At 40.6% G+C, this 24663-nt stretch overlaps 1 protein-coding gene across 10 annotated transcripts in view; it reads right to left on the bottom strand.

The window, feature by feature from the left end:
- PALLD (palladin, cytoskeletal associated protein) overlaps positions 1-24663 on the bottom strand; it is a 407453-nt gene that overhangs the window by 187116 nt on the left and 195674 nt on the right. For all 10 annotated transcript variants that reach the window (XM_036315085.1, XM_036315088.1, XM_036315090.1 and 7 more), the window contains 3 exons: positions 24003-24026; positions 8772-8891; positions 6229-6571 (listed from right to left, as the gene is read on the bottom strand). In XM_036315085.1, coding sequence (XP_036170978.1) covers positions 6229-6571; positions 8772-8891; positions 24003-24026 — 487 coding nt within the window. The remainder of the gene's footprint in view (positions 1-6228; positions 6572-8771; positions 8892-24002; positions 24027-24663) is intronic.

Raw genomic sequence — 24663 nt, 5'->3', positions numbered from 1 at the left:
ATCTGCAAATATTTCCAACTATACCTTAGACACCACATGAAATTATTAACCATAAACATAAGGACTTGACCTTCTTCTGGAAATGTAATTAAAACATTATATTCACCAAGAGACTAGCATAGCCAAGCACTGTTATCCTAATAACTAAGAATGTGACACTGTGACAGAGCCAATATTTACATGAAAGAAAGCATGAGGAAAAACACATCAAAATGTTATTTCTTAGTTAAAGGTTTCATACTTCAGGAAGTTCCTTGATTGGACTTTCCAGTTCAGGGAGGGGTGGTGTTCAAAGGGATCCAACACCAACACTGTTAATGCAAAGCCATCATCGTATTATATTTATGAAGAGCCCATATCCGCACAGCCAGGGGCTTCAGAATGAAGACCATGAATGTTCCCACATCCCCCTGGCTCCATAGTTTACACTTTCACTGCTATTATATTGCTTTGTTATTTGACTAGACTCAGCAGATAACAAAAATAATTTAATGAGAAATGGGAGTGGATGCCTAAGTTTTTGAATCAAAAGCAAAATGGCGTATCTTCCAAACATTAAATTGGGAAAACAAGACAATTGGATTGCACTGAATCTAATTTAGGAATTGGTCATTCTTCTACAAAATCTGTGTGAGGTTAAAATGTATGCAGAATTTTATGTGCATAGTCTTGCCATAATGATCTTAGAGGACACTGGATTATAAATGATTCCAAGGTAATGCTTTTGTCTTGTTCACCTCTGTGTCTCCAGAACCCTGCATTACCCAACACTTGTGGATGCTCAACTACCAGTGAGGGAATAAAAAGCGTGCTAGATTTTTAAATACATTTACATACATTTAAAGACCTCTTTACAATTGCTTAGTGATGACATCTCTTTGACCGTTGTTACTTATTTTGCTCCAAATTGTTTGACTTATCATCTTTTTGCCCTTGTGTTTGTGTGTTTAACTCTACCAGGTAAGGTTTTTACTAGAACAGAACCCAGGAAACCATTTGTATTCTAATGTCAAACAGTAATATAGTGAAATCTTGAACCCTAACTAGCAGAGGTTAAAGGACGGAAAAATGTTCCACTTTCTAAGTTACACTGACCAAGCCACACACTGGAGCACGAGCCGCGTCCAACATAAACAGGACAGGAAGGGAGTAGCACAGAAGCTCTCAGCCCTTCATCAAAAGTCTGGCATCTGAGGGGGGTGTTAACATGTCAAGTACACACACCTTGAAATAGTTTGATTGTACTGTGGCCAGCTGACATTGCAAGTACATACTAGAGAGTGAAAACGTCCTCCTACCTAGACCTTCCAAATGTCTCATTTTCTCCGTAATGTGTTCACACAAGATGTTAATCAAATGAGAACAGAGGAGAAATGAGGAAGGAGCCGAAAGGGTTCCCACACTAAGTACCTTGGTTGGACAAAGTTTTCTACTGTAATTCTATCCGAAAGGATTCTTACCCCACCCTTCTTTTTAAAAGTTAATTTTATTGGGGATGACATTGAGTAAGAGGCTCATATAAATTTCAGGTGTAGGTTTCTATGTCACGAGATCTCTATATTGCACTATGGCCACCACCCAAAGTCAAATCTTCTTCTGTCTCCATATTTTAGGCCCTCTTCACCCCCCACACTCTCATGGGATTCTTACTTAATTCTTTCATATTCATTTTGTTTAAGAGATAAATAATGTCGGTTTTAAAAGTATTGTAAAGTGGGAAAACTGTGGGATTGGTGAGGTATATGTGGGAGGTCTTTCTCTCCCTCCTTCCTGATCTGCTCTTGCTTCATTCATTCTAAAATGCTTTTGAGCATTCCTCTGTCAGGCCCTGATCTAGGTCCTGGTGAAAGGGCAGTGAAAACAACAGCCACAGTCCTTACTCTCAAAAAGCTTTCATTACAATAGTGGGGAAAAACAATACACAAACTGACAAGCAGGTAATAAGAAACTATGAAAAGTAATGACAGGCCACGTGGTGATTAAAGAGGCTGATTTACTGGAGAATGGCTGGGTGGCTGCTTTAGATTGGGTGGTCAGGGATGATGGTGCCATTAAGCTGAGAGTTGAAAGCAAGGAGGAGGCAGCCATTAGTAGCAGAACATTCCAAGGAGTAGAACATTCCCAGCAAGGGAACAACTTGTGCTTCAATGTGTGTCGAGGAGCATGGAGGAAACCATAAAGAACTTCCAAATATGGCAAGCATGGCCCAGCTAAGTCACTGATACGGAGAGGGATACAGGCTGCTAGTTCCTTCTCTTCTGTCTTTTAAACACATCACCTCTCGCTCCCCCAAGTGCAGGGCAAGAACACGTCTCTGATTTTGCACAAGGAATTATTATTGTGCTTATGATCGTTTATTACGATGAAGATGTAGCTTTATTTTGTCAGTCCAAAAGTGGACTGAGTGACATATAAAATCCCTAATACCTTAGTGTGAATGAGCTGATAGGAATTAAAAAAAGCAGGGACGTTGTTTCCTATTCACACACTGAGGCCTAAAAAAAAAAAAAAATTCTTTGGAACCTTCAGGTATGGTGTGTAGAGAGTGGGAGGCACCAGACTTATTTGGGTCACTCCAAACAAGGAAAATAATATAACAGATCGTTCACAAGTTGGGTTTATGTTTGTTTAGGTCTCTTTTTCTCTGATGAGAAATCTGATTGAAGCACCTGTTGCTTCTATTCTCTGTACTGTAATAGAAGATTATGAGTGTCAGTCATATACATAACCCGTATTTATGAATTTTTCCCCCTGTGCAGTGTATAAGGGCACTTCTGGTCCCACAGCAAGTGGCAAGGCATTCCACACACACCATGATAATAAAGAAGGGAGTGGAAGACCTCAGACCAAAGCACTCAAGTGCCCAAAGAAGGTGGCTTGAAAGAGGAGAAGCAGTAAGAGTTAACTTTTTCTTTAATTACTCCTGTATTGTTTAAATTGCTACATCAAGATGCATTTTACTTTGTAATGAAAAAAAAAAGCCAATAAAGTACTATAATTCATAAGAAAAATTTAAAATTAATATACTTAATACTTATCAAATGGCCCCCATGTCCTCATGTTTGACTATACTCGAGGGGCAGTATCAGGGACAAAGACACTTGGAGATGCAGGAACCAAAGTAGATGCCTCCTCAACAATGAGCCAGGGACTCAGCCTCAGGGTAGGCATGACAGACCCCACTAGAGTCTGGGAGGGTTACAGGCCATTGGTGAAGATTTCTATTGGATACTAGAAGATCAGGGCTAGACCTTGTGAGAAGAATTCATGACATTTTTATCTTTTCATTTCAGCCTGATTTTTTTTCTTTTTTATCAGTATTGGAGCGATTTGAGAGAAAAAAATGCAAAATATTTTCTTTCTAAAAATGATCTTTTTTGCCTGGACAGCATGGCTCCGTGGTTGAGGGTCAACCTATGAACCAGGAGGCCACAGTTTGATTCCTGGTTGGGGCACATGTTCGGGTTGTGGGCTCAATCCCCAGTGTGGGGCAAGCGGGAGGCAGCAAATCAATGATTCACTCTCATCACTGGTGTTTCTATCTCTCTTCCTTTTCCTTCCTCTCTGAAATCAATAAAAATATATTTTTAAAATATGTAAAAAAATGAAAATGATCTATTTTCAGAAATCTGAGAAACCACAACCATTTTCAGGTTAAGTTATTGTGAGAATAAATATTTTAATGCCTATTAATTGCCTCCTCCTCATTGTTTCCTATTTGTCTGATTACAACTGATCTGGATGAATAAAATGTCATAAATTCTCCTTTTAGGAAGAGGAATAAAATCATAGGCTAATGAGAAAAGATTAGAGCAATCCAAAGTTTTTCATTGGCAACCATAAAAAGCAAAATCTAATTTCCCCCCAATGTATAAAAAGAAATAAAAAGATGTGTGATTACCAATAACTTAGATGCTATTCTAAATTAATGGCAGATGTCATTCAACAACATTCCTCTATCAACGGATACAACTGCTAAAACAATGAACAACACTTTTTCAGAAAAGACCGTGATAATAGAGAAAGGAGTGAAAGACTTCAGCCCAAAGCAATAAAGTCAGTCACCCAAAGAGGGTGGCTTGGAAGAGGAGAGGCAGTGAGAGTGAGTTATTCTGTATTATTTGTCACATCAAGATGCATTTACTTTGTACTGAAAACAAAAGCAAATAAAGTACTATAATCCATAAGAAAAATTTAAAATTAATATATATTTTCAAGTGTCATCACCTATGATTTTCTATCAAGTAAATGGCAGGCATACAATAGAAAATCGCTAAGTGGTGCTCTAAGGATATACTTAAACACCTAAAGATTTTTTAAAAAAGAAAACAGTGGTAAAAACTGGTACCAGTAAATGCTATTTCTAAGCTACCAGGTTTGTAATTAGATGTCCTGCCTTTCTCTATACAGATCTTGAACACTAAAGTCTATTTTTCCTGTATCTTATTTTATATTAAAAATCTGACTAATAGGCAAATTATGATGTCACTCTTCAAACTTGTGCTTAAGCTACTCATCCTCTTAATAACCACAGAACTGTTGTCTGTGTTTTGCAGACATGTCCCCACCCCCACCAGGCGTACTCACATCACCATAGCTAAAAGCTGAGCAGCTGCTGAAACTCCTGAGATAAGAAGGGCAGAAATGCCTGTTAACAGCTCTTCCACTGCTCTCCTGTGATTCACATCTAATTTATGACAGCCATTACCATGGACACAGGTCACTTAATCAAGAGCACAGTCAAGTCCCAGCCATTAAGCAACATCCACCCTTTCTCCCCCTAACCTTCCCTCCCCTCCTCTCCCCCGCCCACCCGGGGAGAGCAGGTCCCTCGTTTCATTAAAAGCACTAGAAATACATATTCAAAATGCAAAGATAAAAGGAGTCAGCCGTGGCAATTAATTTTATGGGTTGAAGCTATAGAGTGTGTATCTCTTCTAAGGCTACCGCATTTGACCTCGTTTTACCTGTTCAGCGTCTCAACAGAGATGGAGTCAGGTATTAAATGTTCACCTGGCACCTTTCACACGACGGTATACAAACCTAGTAGCCCCACTGCCTGAAAACCGAGCCTGGACGGCATACAGGCTTAAGGGCAGGGTGGTCATTTTTGAAACTGCAACACGAGATTGCCCAGAAGTTCATTTTTATAAAATTGTCTGCCCATTTGTTAACTTAAGGTGTTCATTTGGCTGATTTATTTCATTAGTCTAATCATGTTCATGAAATCACTTGGTAAACAATTACGCAATGTATAGATATATAGGCTATTCCAACATGTGAGCCGATGACAGAGAAAAGAGAGTAGACTACAGAGAAACAACTCCTACCCCCTAAAGTCATCTTTCCTGCCCCAAGCCAAAAACATCAGCCATCATGGGGAAATCTAAGGGGCTTTCCTAGATCCCGGCACATTCATTCCCGAGGAAATGTGACCTCGTCGAGTATGTATGCATTTTATATGACGCTGACATTTCCACTGACCTCTGTCAGGGCAGTAACTCAGGATCTGTTATGCTACGATAGAACCTTTGGAGGTAATTGATTTCTGTCTCTCTCTGACACTGTAAGGGCTCCATTCATAACAACTCTCTGCTGTGGAGTGCCAATGGAAACAGCTCCCGCAAGGTTTATCGTCCTAAGAAAATAGTGGAAATCAAATGTGAAGCTGGTATTCATGGAAATTCCAAAGCCTCAGAGGTCGTGTTGTGAAGGGCGCTCTTCTTCCTGACCAGCCGGCTATCCCTGGTGTCATTCCCCTCCCGGGTTCTGTACAATGAATTTCCCATCCTCAGCCCCTCGTCTTCCTGTGCTTATCTATATCAGATTTCCTTACCGATTCTTACATTGAAAACATTTGGAAATGCCGTTCACAGAGAGCTCAAAGCAGGTCCCCTGGCCCATCACCTCCGGGGAGCGGCTACGTCCTTGCTGTACAATGGAAGGCCACACGGAGCACAGATATTTTCACAGCTGGAACCAGTTATAGCCTTTTAGCAAAGGGCAGAGGTCACCAAGCTCCTCATGTACCTTCTTTATTTTTAGGTATCTTTTGTATTTTTTTTTCAAAGACCCCACTTGGTAGCAAAGCCCCATCAGCCAGAGACAGCTGGCCTGCAGAAGGGGCAACGTGCCACCGAGTAGAGTCCAGGCAAAGAGTTTTCACTGACCAGAGAGGCGATTTAGCGGCGGTAAGGGAAGTGTTGCGAAACGTGCAGAAATACTCACAGTTTCGGCTTGGCAAGCAGAGGTGGAGGCTCCTTTGTGGGTGAAAGCAGGACAGCTGGTGTTGGGGGAGATTTATTACCGTTCGCTTTGCCATTAATCAGTCCGTTGACTCCGTGGCTGGGGTGCACTCCGTTCGTTTCCCTCTCGGCAGGACTGAATGGCATTTGAAGGGCTGCCATGCTGCGGCCTAACTCCGGGCTGTTCACCTGCTGGATCTCGGCTGGTTTCTTTGGAGCCAACTCAAAGGGATTGGTTTCCAAGATCGGAGGGGGAGGCGGGAAGTGCTGGAAGTGATCGCTGTTGGATTCACCCGTGGAGTCATAGCTACAGTCCTCGGTGTTGGCTGAGGAAGGGGAAAGAGAGGGAACAAATAATACGATGCTACTAACACAACAGTTACATTCACACTGTTATGGATGGTCTGAGGATCCCTCGGGCCCTGGTGTCACAGGAGAGGTAGCTGTGGGGCTGGCATCTGACGCAGAAGCGAAGCCAGCTGGAGGGCTTGGTTCGCCCGAGCTTGTTTGGGCGACTGCTAGTGTTTCATTTCCTGAATGAGCCCACAAGTGGGGAAAGCAGCTACCTATTCATTTCAAGCCAGAGCTAAAGACAGAACTTAGTTTAAAAATGACAACAGACACAGTATCAACTAATAATGCTTTGTCTTCTCACATCTCAGCCACAGATCCGACTGAACATCCTATCTGAGCTTTACTAATATTAGCTCAAGCCCTAAGGTTTTATGGGATAAGCAATGAATAGGGAGGGATTCATTCGACTGCAAGTTAAGTAAAGCTCTGAGTCTAAGGGAAATGTCTTATGACCTCATAGATAATTTTTTTCCAGTTAGATGATTGCCACAGCCATAACTCAACTTCCACCCCCATTTTTTTCTTTACTCTCAATAAACTGAATATGTTTTGAGGTAAGATCATGTCTTCTGTGGATTTCTCACTTTGCTCTGAGCCCAGCAGAGCTCCTGGAATGTACTCAAAAGTGCTTACCGAGGTGAACGGAGGAGAGCTCAGCAGTATTCGTTTATTATGCTTGGCCTACCTACCCCAGATAAAAAGGCCAAGTTTTGCCAGCAGACTTCGAGAGTCCGGAGTTTGGGCCATACTCTTGGAGAATGCACAATGGCCATCTGATGGGACAGTCCTCAAGCCAACCAGAATCAAAACACTGGGCTCTTCCCTGCTCTGTAGCTCCGACCATGCACACTTAAAGCACTCATTCAATCAACCGTTCCCCCATTAAGGTGAGCCTTTTCCTTCCTTTCTCTCTTCCTTTCCTTCTTTCTCTCTCTCTTCCCTCTCTTCCTACCTTTCTTTTTTCTTTAGTCATTCCATTTTATTAAAACATTACTGTATCTTTTTAAAAAATCTTTATTGTTGAGAGTATTACATATGTCCCCTCATTTTTTCTTTTTTTTAGCTTTCAATTCCCTCTCAGGAGCCTTTATTAAAGATGATGCTCAACTGTTGTTGACAGAACTGGGTGCCAAAACTCAGGGCAGAGAGGGGATTTTCGACACTCTGGGGAAGCTATCTTGAGGCACATCAGCTCTGCCTGAGCATCCACAGTTCTTTTCTTAAAATGAAAACAAATAATTCCCACGCTAAGCTCCCTGACCCAGTCTTGGTTGGGCCTCTGCTGCCCCCTAGCACCAAGTTCCCACTCTTCCAAAGAAATCAGAGTGCGATTCCGCTGCTCTCTCCATGTCTCTCCCATCCAGCCAACAACCCCATTTACTGATTCCCTGTTATGTGCACTATGTGTCAGGCCTGGTCAAAGATACATTGTAACATTTGCTGTAAAATAAATAATAGAGACGAGGCAATAAAAATAAACTAAGGTATAGCATATTAATAATAGCAGAAAAGAGCAAGCTAAAGTTAAAGGAAAAGCTGTTTCATGTTGCCTTTGCTAGTGGTAAATTTCGGGGTTTAAAAAATATACAGGCATTTTTGAATATTGGCTTTGATAGTATATTGCTGTAGTTTTTCATATCATAGCTATATTTCACTGCCAGTGAAATTTGATATCTAAGATCTTACAGTTTCTCCAAATTCCATCAGGTGTATTTTGTACTACTTTTTCAGAAGTTTCAAACGTGGGTTCAACCTGAATTTTTCTGAACATATATCTCCTCTCCTGTGTTGACGCTGCTCAAAACAGTGACAGCATCTCCCATGCCCAGGTGGCCTTCTGATGTGAGCATGATTCTGGGTTAGCATGAAGCATGTTAGGAAACCAGCTCCATCGCTTCCAAGACCAAGACTGCATGGGTGATTTACAAAAATAGCTCCATGGGTGTTCAGCTGCTCCATCATCATTATCTTTTTGTTTTTCATCTCCACTTTCACTCCTCTCCCCCCAAATCCTTTTGTTTGCTGATGAAACACTGCCCTTCAGGATAACTCCTGGAGTGGCAGCGCACATTCCCAATGGCTGGGCACTTCTCCTGGGACAGTTCTCTCCCCCATGGCAAGCCACACTGAGGGCTGGGGACAGAACCCTGTCATTTCTTACTCCTCACGTACCTGCGGTGACCACCAGCTGGGCAGTGCTGGTTACTGAGCCGTAGTCATTTCTTGCCGAGCAGGTAAAGACCCCTGCATCTTCAGGGAAAGTCTCAGCGATGACGAGGGTACAGATCTCCTCTGGAAGGGAACAAGAGGACAGAACACACCTCAGCAGAGTGACACAGTGAAGTCACTTGGAAGAAAACAGGCTCTCTGCCTTTCATGAACAAGCAAATTAGATAATGGTTATTGAAGAATTGCTTGACCAAAGAGTTCACAATAACTCTCATTACATTCGATTTCTCAGCTTAGCCTAGTGGCAAAGCCTTGGAGTCAGACCCATTCTTTGTGATTTCAGACAAGATCAGCTTTGGTTTTCTCATCTATAAAATGGGGATAAGATATACCCAAAGGGGTATCTGTTCAGATGAAATGAGATGTTTGCGAAGTGTGAGCCTCTGCACTTCACATGTGGAAGATGGTCAGGAACTGCCAGCTCCATCCTCCTCCTCCCTACTCATTTGTATGTGGGAGTTCTTCCTACTACAGCGTAGCTGACTCTCACTTCTGCTCAAAAGAAAAGCAATTAGTGGGGGAAATCAAGCTTCTTTGACATGATGACAAGGGGAAGGGGGACATAATATGTAAATGACCTGTAGACAATTATTCTGGAAGCTACTGGTACACAGTGTGGCCATGTTATGCAGCGTGAAAAGCCCAGACTCTGGAACCAGTTGCCAGGGCTTGAGTAAGGGACCTGCCACACATCTTGCCTTTGTGGCTTTAGCCAACCTCCCCAAATGTCAATGTTCTACCTACTTTGTAGGGTTTGTAATTAGTCATGACTCAAAATTAACTACCACAGGGTTACTGTGAGAGTTGATGATGACGACCGTGACAACAGCTCACAGCTACGTAGCCCTTATTAGGCACTAGGTATTGTCACCATTCTAAACAGAGATTAATTTGGCTTTAATTCTCATGTCAACCTTATGAGTTGTATTTATTATTATCCACTTTTACAGACTGAAAAATGAAGCCCATTTAGGCGAATTTGCCCAGTGTCATATAGGCAATGTGGTAAAATCAGAATTTGAACAAAGTGAGGCTCCAGACTCCACACTCCTAACAACTATCTACCTATTCTTGTGATATGAACTACATTGTGTCTACAACACTGCCTGGACATAGCAAAATACTTTGTAGCCAGTAAATGCGAGCTGTTACCATTATAAAAACCCAGACCTAGAATTTATTAACTATTTTAAATTGAATTATTATCTATATCTATATATATAAAAGGCTAAGTGACTGACTGTATGTCTGTCCAACCATCTGACTGACCAACCGGCCGGTACATATGATGCGCACTGGCAATTTAAAAATAAACATTGACTTGCGCATGCGCAATACATATAAAGCTCTAACTGGAGTCAATCGCACACATGTGTTTCGATCTGTCATTGTTGATTGTGAATTATATCTATTGATAATATTAAAAATATATTTAAAGGTGTGATTCTTTGTCCTAAAAATGAGCACGTTCATAAATTAAATGAAGAACTTTTGGATATACTCGATGGAGATTTTCACACCTATTTGAGTGATGATTCCATCGATTCAACGGATGATGCTGAAAAGGAAAAATTTCTCATCAAACTTCTTAATAGTATTACTCCTTTGGGAATACAGTGTCATAAATTAAAATTGAAAGTAGGTGCAATCATCATGCTACTGAGAAATCTTAATAGTAAATGGGGTCTTTGTAAAGGTACTAGATTTATTATCAAAAGATTGTGATCTAACATAATAGAATCTCAAGTATTAACAGGATCTGCAGAAGGAGAGGTTGTTCTGATTCTGAGAATTGATTTGTCCCCATCTGACACTGGCCTCCCATTTAAATTAATTTGAAGACAGTTTCCCATGATGCCAGCATTTGCAATGACTATTAATAAATCACAAAAACAAACTCTAGACAGAGTAGGAATATTCCTACCTGAACCCGTTTTTGGACATAGTCAGTTATATGTTGCTTTCTCTCGAGTTTGAAGAGCGTGTGACATTAAAGTTAAAGTTGTAAATACTTCATCACAAGGGAAATTAGTCAAGCACTCTGAAAGTGTTTTTACTCTTAATGTGGATACAGGGAGATATTAGAATAAGTTTAATAAATTTATCAGTCATTATTTTTACCAATGTTGTTTTTATATCATGTTTTTGCTGTTTTTATATCATGTCTTTGTTATAGCATGTTGTTATTGTTTACTTATTAATCAATTTATATATTATTTTCATATATATTTTACAAATTTTCTTTTATCTCTGACACTTCTATTATAGAGAAAGGGCAAATAGCAATATTAAAATATTTCTTCTAATTAATTTCCTTTCAATGTGCATGAATCTGTGCACCGGGCTACTAGTAGTAAAATAAAAATGATTATGCTGGTAAATGTCCTCATTTAACATCATCTAAAGGTGGAGACTTCACGTGAAAAAATGTGTAACAAAACCGGTTTTACCATAGGCTAACTGATATAAATAAGAGTTAAGTTTCTATGGCATATTTTTATTTTTTAAATATATTTTATTAATTTTTTACAGAGAGGAAGGAAGAGGGATAGAGAGTTAGAAACATCGATCAGCTGCCTCCTGCACACCTGGGACCCTTCAGTCCGCAGGCCAACGCTCTATCCACTAAGCCAAACCGGTTACGGCATCTATGGCATATTTTTAAATACAAAAACATCACCAAGCTTCTAAATCAAGACCCAAAACACTTCTAATATTAAACACTGAAATGTGAGCTACACATACATTTAAGAAAGATGAAGAAAAACAAGTAAGATCATTATTTTCTAACCTACTTATTCCAGTGTGGGGTCAAGGGCTGGCAGAGCCTCTCCCAGCAACTCAGGGAACCAGATAGGAGCCCACCCTGGACAGGATGCCCATCCATCACAGGGCACTCACACCCACGCACACACTCACTCAGACTGGGACAATGGAGATTGGCCAATTCATGTCACGTGCACATCTTTGGGATGTGGGAGAAAACTAGAGTCCCCGGAAAACGCCCACAAAACAATAAACTTCTTATATGAAGTGTATGCTACAATTTTGTATTCTACTTTAAAATAATGGTGCTTACCATCCACTTGCATGAGTCCCTATAGGATCGAGCACAGTCCCTGGCTCAATAGATATCAGTAAATCTAGGTACTTGGCATATTCAGAAAAGGGTTTTTCTGAATATGAAAACACTAATTCATAAAGATATCTGCATCCCTATGTTCATTGTAGCACTGTTTCCAATAGCCAACACACAGAAACAACTTAAGTGTCCACAGGTGAATGAAAGGATAATGAAGATGTGGTGCATATATACAACGGAATATGACTCCGCCATAAAAAAGATGAAATACTGCCATTTGCAGTAACATGGATCTTGAGAGAATGTATGCTAAGTGACATAAGTCAGACAGAAAAAGAACAAAAGCCACATAATTTTACTTATGTGGAATATAAAACAAAAAAGGCAACAAACGAACAAAACAAACAAGAAACTCATAGGTACAGAAAACAGAATGGTAGCTAACAGAGAGGAAGAGAGGTGGGGGGAAGGGTGGGGAAGAGGAGTTGGGGGAGGGTAACAGGGTTCAAAGGTATGTTAACAGAAGTAATCTAATCTTTGGGGGTTGAGCATGCAATAGAGTTCACACATTTTGAATTAAAATATTGCACACCTGAAATTTATAAAATGTTATTAGCCAATATTACCCTAGTAAATTTAATTTTAAAAAAGGAAAAAAGGATTTTCAGGTAAACATCTGGCAGGTACTAATAATACATTTAAAATACACAATTATTATTTGATTTAAAGGTTACTAAAAAGAAGGAAAACAATGGCATTACAGAGCAAGAGGTGATATATATATTTTTAACTACTCTATACACAGTTCTTGGCTTTCCAATTGAAGAAGAAGATAAAAGTGTGAAAATAACTCAAGTTGGACCTGCTCAGAAGATTAATCATTTGGAAAGTGAGATGTATCTGGAAAGTTACAAGAGAGTGGAAAATTTTACATCGAATGCCTAAGGTTACAGAATGAGTTAAAAGTGTACTTAGCCAGAGAAGGGTACATAAAACTTAGATTAGTAAAGGATCTTAGAGATTGACTAGCCTAAATCCCTCATTTCCTCAGGTGATGTCAAAATAATTCTCACAAGGTCTCGGCTAATTAACGTCAAAGCCAAAATGCTGAGGTAGGCATCCAGCCTCCCACAAGTACGCTCTTTGCTTCCTTGTCTAGGACACAGGAACCCAATGTGAAATGAGGTAATGAGACATTTATCATGGGAAACAAGGAGTTTCCTGAATCTGAACATTTAATTACTCTCACTATCCAAATAATTCACTGGAAATTCATCTGTACAAGGAGATGATGGGCTCTGTGTCCTCCAAGATACAAGACACATCGGCGTAGGATATAAGCCAAAGTGCATTGGAAAGTGGAGAAGCTGATATTTGAAGAAATGAACAACCCAATCTTATTAGATTTTTTTTTTTTTGGGGGGGGGGATAGGGGGAGCCCTCACATATTCACTAGCCTCTGAAAGATGGGCTTCAGGCAGAGGTAGGTCACCCTTGTTTCCTCTTAGCAGATGATGCTGGGAGCCGTGAAGCCTCCCCAGCTCTCAGCATCACCTCCGAGCTTCCTGCCCAGGCAGCCGCTGCCTCCAGCCCCACTCCATCCATCTTCCCAGGGTTTGGTGCCCTCAGGGAGGTCTTCTCTCACCTATTTACACCTCAAAAGGCAGAGTTTCTGGAGACACTGAGCAAAATGCCTAATGCCAGTTGAATGTCTGCGAATGCTTTCATTGTAAAGATAGACATGCCTCTGTGTCTTGAAACCTATGTTTAAAAACAAGATAAACTCTTCAGGGGTAACACAAAGCAGTTTTGGAGTGAGGATCTTGACAATGCGTAGAGTTCTTTCTTATATTTTTCATAATTTTGTGATTTTTTTAGTTACGCTGTTTTAAGAAAACCTAAATTTGTATATATAGTTCCCCTTCTAATCCAGAGGACCCCTTTGAGAATGAAATTTTATGATCCTCCCCATTTGTCCATGACTTTGAAGATGAATGAAAAACCCTTAATGTGTCCATAAAGCCCTAAATGATCAGGCCCTGTCTCATGCTAGGTTCCTTCTGTGCTGCTCACCTTCTTTTGTTCTGAGCTCTGGACTCACTGGGCCAACCCTGGAGAAGCCACATTCCTTTGAGTTTTTTTTTTTTTTTAATTTCTCTTTATTGTTGAAAGTATTATAGATGTCCCCTTCCCCCTTGCCTCCCATTGACCCCCTCCTCCCCAGTCCTACTCCCTCACCGGGCCTTCACTATTGGCTGCGTCCATGGGTTATGCATATATGCAAATAAGTTCTTTGTTTAATCTCTTCCAGCCCCCTCCCTCTGAGATGGTTAGTTTGTTGGTGGCTTACATGTCTCTGGACCTATTTTGTTTGTCAGTTTATTTTGTGCATTAGATTCCACATATGAGTGAGATCATGTAATAGTTGTCTTTCTCTGGCTGGCTTATTTCACTTAGCATTACACTCTCTAGGTCCATCCAGGCTGTCTCAAAGGGCAAGAGAGCCTTCTTTTCACAGCTGTATAGTTTTCCATTGTGTAAATGCACCACTTTATTTTTTTTTTTATCCACTCATAAGCTCTCCTCCCAAAGCACTTAACACTCTATTACTCAGCCTCACATATCCACCTAAACATTACTTTCTCAGAATTCTTTTTTGGTTAGACTTGGTCACATCCACCAAGGATGGCAGTTTCCTTGGAGACATCTATCACAACTATAACTAAATAATTTGTTGTGTAATAGTTCCTGATTCCTTGACTTGAGTGTAACCTCTGTGAAAGTAGAAAGCATTTGTTTTGTGTCTGGATATACTCTCAGCTCCCCATAAATATTTTTTAATAACGTATGGATAAAATTTAGATGGGGGGGGGAACTGAATAACTTGTTTTACAAAATATGTTTTCTAAAGACATTCTCAATAAGACTGATTTTCCTACAAGCTTCCTTTGTGTTTCAAATGTGATTAAACAAATTTCACTTCATATGAATTTTCAGGAAATTGCATAAAAGAAGGCAAGCATAAGAATAGAGTTAATGGCCAAAACCGGTTTGGCTCAGTGGATAGAGCGTCGGCCTTCGGACTGAAAGGTCCCGGTTCGATTCCGGTCAAGGGCATGTACCAGGGTTGCGGGCACATCCCCAGTGGGAGATGTGCAGGAGGCAGCTGATCGATGTTTCTCTCTCATCGATGTTTCTAACTCTCTATCTCTCTCCCTTCCTCTCTGTAAAAAATCAATAAAATATATTTTAAAAAAAAAAAAAGAATAGAGTTAATGACCAACTGAATATCTAGAGGTTACAAACTTACAGAACAAAATAGGGAAAAGTTAACACATTTCGTACCGCGCAGTTTTCTCGTGTTTCGCGCGCCATCTGTTAAGGACCGCTCACGAGTGTTCTCGTTTTTCACGCCCATGGAAAAAGGAGCGAATCTAGATACTTATGTAAATTTTGTTTGGTCCCTCTTCATAGAGGAAAATGTTTTACGCAGTACCATCCGTTTAAAAAGTACTAGGAACTTTAATTGTTTAATTGTTTTTGTAAATAAAAATGTTATAATTATTGAAAAACAACACCTAAAGTGCATTATGATGATTTAAATAACGTGCAGTTTGCCCAAAAACGTGTGGTCCCTGGCATATATATGTCTTAGAGATTTCTATGCGGTTCGCAATGTGTTAAAAAGCACTGAGATGTTCTTGGTATGATCTCCACGCACTGCTATGTCTAAATGATTTTTAGCAGAAAACGTTTTAATCCAGTGTCCCCAAAGGTTGTTTAGCTTTTCTTCTTTTGGAAAATGTCTTCCAAAAGTGACAATAGGCTCACATTGTGTTGCTAGAAAGGAGCATCACAGCTTGTATGGTTCTGACATTATGAGCATGAAGAAAGCCAGAAGGAAATGAGATGAGCCAGGCTGTAATATTGCATTTTCATCTGGTAGCATCTTACTTAGACAAAGGCCTCCACCACATCTGTAAAATACATTTTGGTGAGGAGTGGAGATCAGGAAATGACTGCTTATATCAAATAAAGGGGGTTAGGAGCTTACGTATTTGTACTAAAAGAACTGCCTCTAGTTTAAATGGAAAACTTAAAATTATTAATGATGGTAATTATGATCCATTTTAATTCAATTTTCCCAAGTGAAAGATTTTTATCTGCGGGGAGATAATAAATTACTAAGTTGGAAACTATTGTTGCTGGTGATAAATTCTGTTTTATTCATAGTTACCTAAAAATTACTTAATCACATCAATATCTCCCAGAAGTCAACCCTGAATTTCATCCAAGTCCTTGGGCACACTAAACACTTGGTTAAATACTACAAAACTATTTTGCTTGCAGACACTCATAAGAAGATGAGGCAGCAAGGATATTACTAGGTCCCCTGGGTAATAAAGGGGCATTTTCATAAATCCCTTCCTTCACAGCTTTTTCTGTGGGGGGTGGGGGGACCGGCCTAACTAAAGAGAAACCCAGCTTTTACTTCTAAATCACATGGTTTGGCTAATACCATGATAACATAGAACTCTGAGCTAAAATCAACAAGATGAAATTCCGTGTGATTAAATGCAAGGCTTGTATAAAGTTTTATAAAGGGTTTTTAAAAAGTTGTGAACTGTATCATATATAGAGAAACATATTGAAAATGTACAGTTTAAGGAATAGCCATGAAATGAGCCCCTGTGGACTCATCAAGGCTAAGAAATAAGGTATTACCAATACTTTAGGAATTCCCTGTATGCCTCCCCAAGTACATCTTTCTTCTTTTTTTTTTTTAAAAATCCTCATCCGAAGATAGGGAGGGAGGGAGGGAAGAAGGGGGAGAGAGAAAGAAATCAATGTCAGAAACATTGATTGGTTGTCTCCCATATGCACCCCAACTAGGGATCGAACCTGCAACCTAAGTATGTACCCTACCAGGAATCAAATCAGAAAACTTTCGGCTTATGTAACAACGCTCCAACCAAGTCACACTGGCCAGGGCCCTTCTCCTTTTGAGATCATCATTCCTTTGATTTTCTTTATGTGTTTCCCACATATGTATATATCCTTCAAAAATATGTTTTAAAAAATGAAATATTTTAATTCCACAAACTTAAAAAAAAAAAGAGTAACAGGCACAAATCTTGTTCTATAACGAAAAGGCAAACTTTTCCCTGTTAGAAAAAAGTGCCCAGGAACTATCTGGGGGCATAAACTGGCTTCAACTTCCCTGTGAGTTTACAAAAGCCCCATAGAGATCATCACTGGGAAATATTAAGGCTCGGTGGGGACATCTGGCAAGGCTAAGTGTGGGCAGGAGTTGGTGGAGTGGGTGTCTCCATACTTTGCTTTTAAGTTCAACGTGGCCAACTTCCAGACCTCAGCACCATTCAAATCAGAACATGTAGCAGGGCTGCTCTCAGCTGATTCAGGAGGCAGTGTATGGAGGAGAAAGCAGGGCAGGCCAAGCAGAGGCAAGAATTTGGGTCAGGCTTACCACCCTCCCATTTTGTCACAGGGCAAAAGATGGAGCAGTAGCAATGAGCTCTTGGTAATGAGAGTGGCCAGGTATCAGTCTCATGAGTCACACTGATCCAATCTGGACTTGTTCCCCATTCCTGACATACAGCTATTAGCCTCTGGGGTTGCTTCTGACCTGTACTTGAGTTCCTGCTTCCTATCCCCACACCTTGCTCTTTCTGGATGAATTCTCTTGCTGTGGTGAAGTACATCCTACGGGTTGTGGATGAAAATCTTAGAGACCTTGCAAGATTGAAAAATCGTGACTACATCTTCATATTAAATTAAAAGTTTGGCTGGGTACAGAATTCTTAATTAGAGGCAATTTTACTTCATAATTTGGAATGCTTTGCTTAACTGTCTCTTTGTGTTTAGTATAACTGCTGAGAAGTCTTAAGTCATTCTGACCTTGTTTGTTTATATGTGACTCGATGGTTATCCCTGGACACTAGTAGAATCACCTCCTTGTCGCTGAATTTCACAACAATGCACACGGCTGTGGATTTATTTCCATACATCCTGCACTCAGTGGGTCCTTTCAACCTGGAAACTGATATCCTTCAGTTTGTGGAAGTAAAACACAGATTTCATCGACATCTCTCCTCCTTTGTTCTCTCCTCCTGGATTCTCAACGACGCATGTCTAGTCTACCCCGCCGGTTCTCTAGTATCTCTAACGTTCTCACCTTTTCTCTTACTTCACTTCTCTTGACCTTTTTGGTTTACTCTGTGGAACAACTCCTCTACTTTTATTTCTGCTACCAACTTTACCATTCCAAGAACTTTTTGTTTTCCAACCGTTCCTTCCTTTCTCCTTCCTCCTTCCTTTTTATTTTTTACTTCTTGGATGCACTGATTTTCTTGTTTCTCTGAGGAGAGTGTTCATTTGTTTTTACATTTTCTTCTCTTTACAAGTCTGTTTTCTCCAAGTTTCTATTTAGGGGAGTTGCTTGTTTCTTCTGTATCATCTACAATAGAGATTTCTCCAGATGTCTTTCATCTTTTCGGATCTGAGATGGCTGTGAGCAGCTTAGAAGCTCTGAGCACTAGAGAGAAACTTTGGCCTTCCCATTAGCATAATCTAGATGGTGTCTTTGCAGCAGAAACTCCCATACTATTATGTATAGATTTTTTTTTCTCTTGGGATGTTCAGATTGCCCAGAAAAGGCAATTTTACACTCTACCAGGAGAGTTGACAGGCCAGCCAGCCTCTAGAAGGGTATGTAGGAGGAAGATAGGAAGTACGAGCATTTAAAATTCTAAGTGTTTCTCCATTTTCTGCTGGTATACACTCACGTGGGCCTTTCTCGTCTCTCCCCAGAGATTTAACCAAAATTTCTTGGTCCATGGAATGCTAAGTATCTTGGTAACATTTTTGGGTGCTCCAAAGCAAATGATATACCTAACGGCTTCATTTGTTGAAAAGTTATCTCCAAAAAATTTAAGTATTTAGGTCTTAAGAAAAAAAGTACACATAAATGTAAAGAAATGGGTTATTATCTTATTCCTAAATAACCAAAGCTACTTTCTAATGGATGTGTGCATCTGTTGCATTCTGCACAACCCTTCTCAGAATCAGAATGAACACAGCCAACATCATTTCATGTTCCACATTGATTTTCATGTGGTACTTACTTGTTACCACATACACATAAACTGTTACCTCAGCTTCACAAAGATATGATGTCATAGTAAAGAATGCAGAATGATCTAATGTTGAAACTCTATTTTAAACTAGTAGTTATATCTATCGGAAGTTGAGTACTGCAACATTAAGGCACCTCCACCAGTTCAGTGTGGCACCCTGGGGTACCTTGTCACACAGTTTGGGACATAGAGTTTTTATACAGCCCACTGTTGTTTTACCCACCATCAGAACCTGGATTTGAATTATGTTCTTCACTATGTACAATCCACTGGAATCTCAACAAACACCCTCACCACTGTACTCCTGCAGCTAAGCACCTTAACACACTTAACAAGTGTAATCTACTTCACATTCTGAATCACAGAATCAAACGTGGGCTTGATGGCACGCGAGCCAGGATGATGGGTGGCACTGGTAGCAGGGATTCATATTGAAAGTAGGAGACACCATACTTTTATATGTTTAATTCCCCAACCAGTAAGACACTTCTTTTGTGTTTTCAATTTGCTTGGTATTACACAATGCTATAAAAGTAACTCAATACAGTTTGTGGTTGTTTTCAGACAGCTGAGTAAGGGCCTGAGTATTAACAGCTGTCAAATGAGTCTCCTCTGCTCTCCGCCCACCCCACCCCCATTCCCACCAGACTCGTCTTTGAAGGATCCAATCAGTGAAAAGTCAGAATGTCAAAGAAGAAGCCCAGAGCAGGTAATATGATAAACGGATGTTGGTCTTAAGGAAGCTGACTTAGCTATTAATGCACAAAACAGTCTGAAAAGATTTCGTGATGCAAGCTGACTTCTGTCTAGACAGAGAAGGGGGTGTAAAACATATGAGACAGATACAACACAGTAGTGACAAGAAAAACCTGTTTCAGTTGCACAAATGTATAGGGAGGGAATTGGCTAGTTTCTTCTTTATCTAAATATCTAATCCCTAGTGGCGCTATATCTAGGTACTAGCGAATTTCAGTTTTATTTCTAGGGCTTTAAAACATCTTACACATAAATAAGAAATGGGAGGATAGTGAAGAGAAGAAAAAAAGAGATAAAAAGAATGAGGGAAATATAGAAAGAGAGGGAGGGAAGGATGAAGGGAGTGGGGAGAAAGAGAGAGGGTGAGAGGAAGAGAGAGAGGGAGGAAGGAAGGAAGGGAAGGAGGGAGGGAGAGGGAGGGGTAGAGGGGGGAGAGGGAGGGAGGGAGGGAGAGAGAGAGAGAGAGAGAGAGAGAGAGAGAGAGAGAGAGAGATTGACTGAACCCTAGCCAACAAGGAGAGAGCAAGAGTGAATATGTGAGAGGAAGAGAAGAGACGGTAATAAAATCCAAATGCTTAAATATGTTCCTGAATTTCAAAGGCTATTCATGTTTTAGCATTTGGAAAACATCACTGACCTAGTCCTACAAAATTTATCGCTTGTCTCAGATGGAGTGTAGTCACGTCTGTTTTTCTCCTTTCCACGTAACAGTGGCTAAAAACTCAGCTATCAGGGAAGCCAGTTCCTACATATATTTTACATAGTTGAATAGTTCAGTGGTCTACTGGATATCACAGTCCATCAGGTCATTTAAGGAAAGTAAACGGTTCAATCTGTATTTTGTTTTTCCCTGACAAAGCCAAGGGTCAACTTCAAGGTCAAGGTAAGGAAAACATCTGGCTACTAGTCTTAAGAATCATGATCTTACCTAGTTGTGTCAGGCATGCCAAAACATTGTTTAAAGACAAATATGTTTCAACATTCGCTTGTCCTGAGGTGCTTACTCATGACAACTCACATAAATAGTGACTGGAACGGTCAATCATGTGGTTAAAGTATTTTTGCTGTTGTTTAAAAAATGCGATCATGGATTTAGCACTACATGCCAGTTGCAGGGTTCCTGAAGCAGAGCATTTTAATGTTCCACTATGAAAAGGAAAGGAGCCATTCTAATAGTGTGTGGTAAATACAATGGTGGTGAAATTATCTAAGGTCAGGGTAAAGTAGTTCTTATACTTTTTTTACTGTATGGACAGATTTGCTTAAAATATTTTTCCTACCAAGAAACATTTGTTTTAAGCAAATACTATTATTGTGGTTGGAATGGAGGCGTCTGTTTTCTTAAACGCTTTCAGATCTAACAAAAGGGAAAATAAAAATAAGAAAATTCCATTAACAAGGGGAGGAGGAGCTGCTTTATACATTACTAGGACATGCAGTTTAACAGGAAGGTCTTCCATAGCCCTTTTCAAGCTTTTGCCACGTTTCACCAAAAGGCATTTCAGTAAGTTCTAGAGGTCATATTATTCCAGGAAGCTACTGACGACTAATTTCATCACACAATTCATGATCAAAACTATATTCTAGAAGCAAAACGTCAATCCACACCTGAAACAGGAGTGTATGTGGTATGAAGAAAGGGAGAACAGGTGGAGGACGGGGGTGGTAGGGGATGCTTCTATTTCTCTCCACGCCCAAATTTACTCCTTCTTAGCCAGTATATTGAGTGTTTTCAACTTTTAAACATGTACATACTCAAAAACTAAACTATTTCTAACAAGGATTTTGAATTTTTGGATGATGGTTAGTTTATGATTTCCAAACACAGATCATGGGAGACATTTCATCAATTGTCACCACCTCTGAAGGTGAGGACAATGGATAACAACATGATGAAAAGAGTTGCATGAATTCACTCCGAATCCAAAGCTGTGACTTCAAAAGCAGTCCTAATCTGTTCCAGTAATCCTATATAATAGAAGCCCAGTGACCGAAACAGTGGAATGACCTTTACGACCAGTATGACCAGAATGACCGTGGCCCCTCACTCCTGCCGGCCCCACCCCCCAGTGGGGACCCCCACCCCAATCTGGAGCCCCCATCAGGGCAGGCCAGTAGGTCCCCACCCATGCACCGGGCCTCTATCCTATATAATAAAAGGCTAATATGCAAATCGACTGGTCAGTGGAATGACTGGTCACTATGACGTGCACTGACCACCAGGGGGCAGATGCTCAACATAGGAGCTGCCCCCTGGTGGTCAGTGTGCTCCCACAGGGAGCTCATCCAGAAGCTGGGCTCACGCCTGGCAAGCACAGTGGTGGTGGCGGGAGCCTCTCCTGCCTCCGTGGCAGCGCTAAGGATGTCCGACTGCCGGCTTAGGCCCGCTTCCCATGGGAAGCGGGCCTAAGCCGTCAGTCGGACAGCCCCCAAGGGCTCCTGTACTGCGAGAGGGTGCAGGCTGGGCTGAGGGACACCCCTTGAGTACACGAATTTCATGCATCGGGCCTCTAGTGTTTTTAGAATTTTTGTCCCAAGATTTTAGTTTTATTTGTACGTAAAGCATCAGAACAAACTGCTCCATATGACTTCATAGATTTGTTCATCTAAACTTTCTTGCAGATAAAAGAGGTATTTGGTACCTACTTGCTCTCTCTCATTCTCTCTCTCTCTCAGTAGTAAATGCAAAAGATATGCCCTAACTCCCAATAGGATTCCCATATTAGCTCATGCAGTAGATTGAGTCTCAGAAGTGTCATGTATCAGGGAACCAACATTATGCCATTCTATACAAAGGCGTATCACAGACAAAACACAAAGCTATGTATTTCCATGGTTTGGAAGGGAACTACAGTATTTGCTCTGGTGATGACACATTTAAGTGGGGTGACGTGCTCTAGTTGTAACGCACAACAAGAAGGCAGCAGATCAACTCCAGCTGTTACCCAAGGATGCTACTCAGCATCCCTTAAACTATGGATCCTCACAGGATCCCACTCTGCTTTCAATGACCCAATACTCAGAAGTGAGAGGTCCAGGGCTGAGCACAGTAATGTGAAATGCAGTAGCTCACAGAAAACTTTCGAGCTCTCAAAGGAGGGGCAGACTCAGGTCAGGGATCCTGAGGGAGGAAGGATCTGCCTGATGCTGAAGCAGAGGTACCCATGTGACCGTCTACCCCAATGATGGCGAACCTATGACACGTGTGTCAGAGGTGACACGCGAACTCATTTTTTTGGGTTGATTTTTCTTTGTTAAATGGCATTTAAATATATAAAATAAATATCAAAAATATAAATCTTTGTTTTACTATGGTTGCAAATATCAAAAAATTTCTATGTGACACGGCACCAGAGTTAAGTTAGGGTTTTTCAAAATGCTGACACGCCGAGCTCAAAAGGTTCGCCATCGCTGGTCTACCCTATAGCACGGGGTAAAAGCAGTGACTTTGCTGATGAGAAAAATACCAAAGAAAGCAGTCCCAAGGAGGCTGTCCTATGAAACAGCTCGGCAAACGTTTCTGTTCCCTTTACAAAGATCATGTTAGCCCGTGAAGAGTCAAAAATATAAAAAAAAGTCTGAGGCCAGAGAAAAGTTGGACCCGATGCTTCTGGGTTACATAGCACTCAGATGAGATCAAATGACCCGGTAATTAAGCGAGATGCTAGGGCAAGATGACTTTCTTCATGCTTGGAGGAGAGTAAAATTTTATGGGTTGGGGCACATAAATGAGAAATGCCTGGCGGTCCATGCTGCTTCTACCTCGGGGCTGCTCTCATGCGAGACTCACTTCTCCGCCGGGGAGTCTGGCTGCTGGTGGATTTTGGTCAGCAGAAGTATGCAGCAGGCCGGTCTTGTCTACTGGAGTTTTAGGAGGATGTTTTTTCAACATTAGCTTAGTGGGCTTTCGGAGTCTAAAAGACTATTTTAAAAAGCCTTAAGTCACTGAGCTTGACCTTCTTGTCTGAATGGAACTTAATGTTTTACTAATAAAGAAGTTGATGTAAAATGCAGTGTGCAGACCCCACGATAAAGAAGATATTGTCTTTAAGGGGGTTTCACATTTCCAGGGAACTGCAAAAACATTGTTCTGCTTATGGCTTTGAAACGGACACAAAGAACTATTGAAACCCCAAAGATACATTACCAAAGGGGAAAAAAACAGAAAAAGCTTCTTACCAGGTTCAGCGGTAGATCGAGGTTCTGTTTGCCACATGAGAAAAAAATAAATAAAGATGTTTTATTAGAATAGGGTTCCATTAATAATACACCTACATTTCTTTTCCTATTACCTAGTCTAGGGCATGTCTGCCAAAATGTTATAGACAAACTCCATATCATCAAAGCAATAAAGTGATAGATCAATTTATATTTCTACAAATACAAAAACTCAAATTCCAGTAACAACTTACACTAGGGAGTTACTTAAACTACAGTTCATAGAAGCTCTTATAGGAGCTATAAGCCTCTTAAAATTATTTGCCCAACTTTGAGCTCAAACGTATGTCTTTTTTTTTGAAGAAAGAACATACAACTTTCATCAGAGTTTCAAAAGGGTCCGTCAGGGAGCACTCAAGCTTTAATTTACTGGACCCCTCACATTTGCAGAGTATCTGGTCTCACTCTCTTTGAAAACAGAAGTCAGTTCATCTAAATGACTAAACCCTTGCCCTAGCCAATTTGGCTCATTGAGTAGAGCCTTGGCCTACAGACTGAAGGGTCCCGGGTTCAGTTCCAGTCAAGGGCACATAACTCAGTTGCAGGCTCCCAGCCCTGATCAGGGGCAAGCAGAAGGCAACTAATTTAATTGATGTGTCTCTCTCACATTGGTGTTTCTCTC

This window comes from Myotis myotis, unplaced genomic scaffold, assembly GCF_014108235.1.
Source record: "Myotis myotis isolate mMyoMyo1 unplaced genomic scaffold, mMyoMyo1.p scaffold_m19_p_6, whole genome shotgun sequence".
Taxonomy (NCBI): domain Eukaryota; kingdom Metazoa; phylum Chordata; class Mammalia; order Chiroptera; family Vespertilionidae; genus Myotis; species Myotis myotis.
Note: the sequence above shows the minus strand (reverse complement) of the source record. Positions and strands in the feature narration are given on the sequence as shown.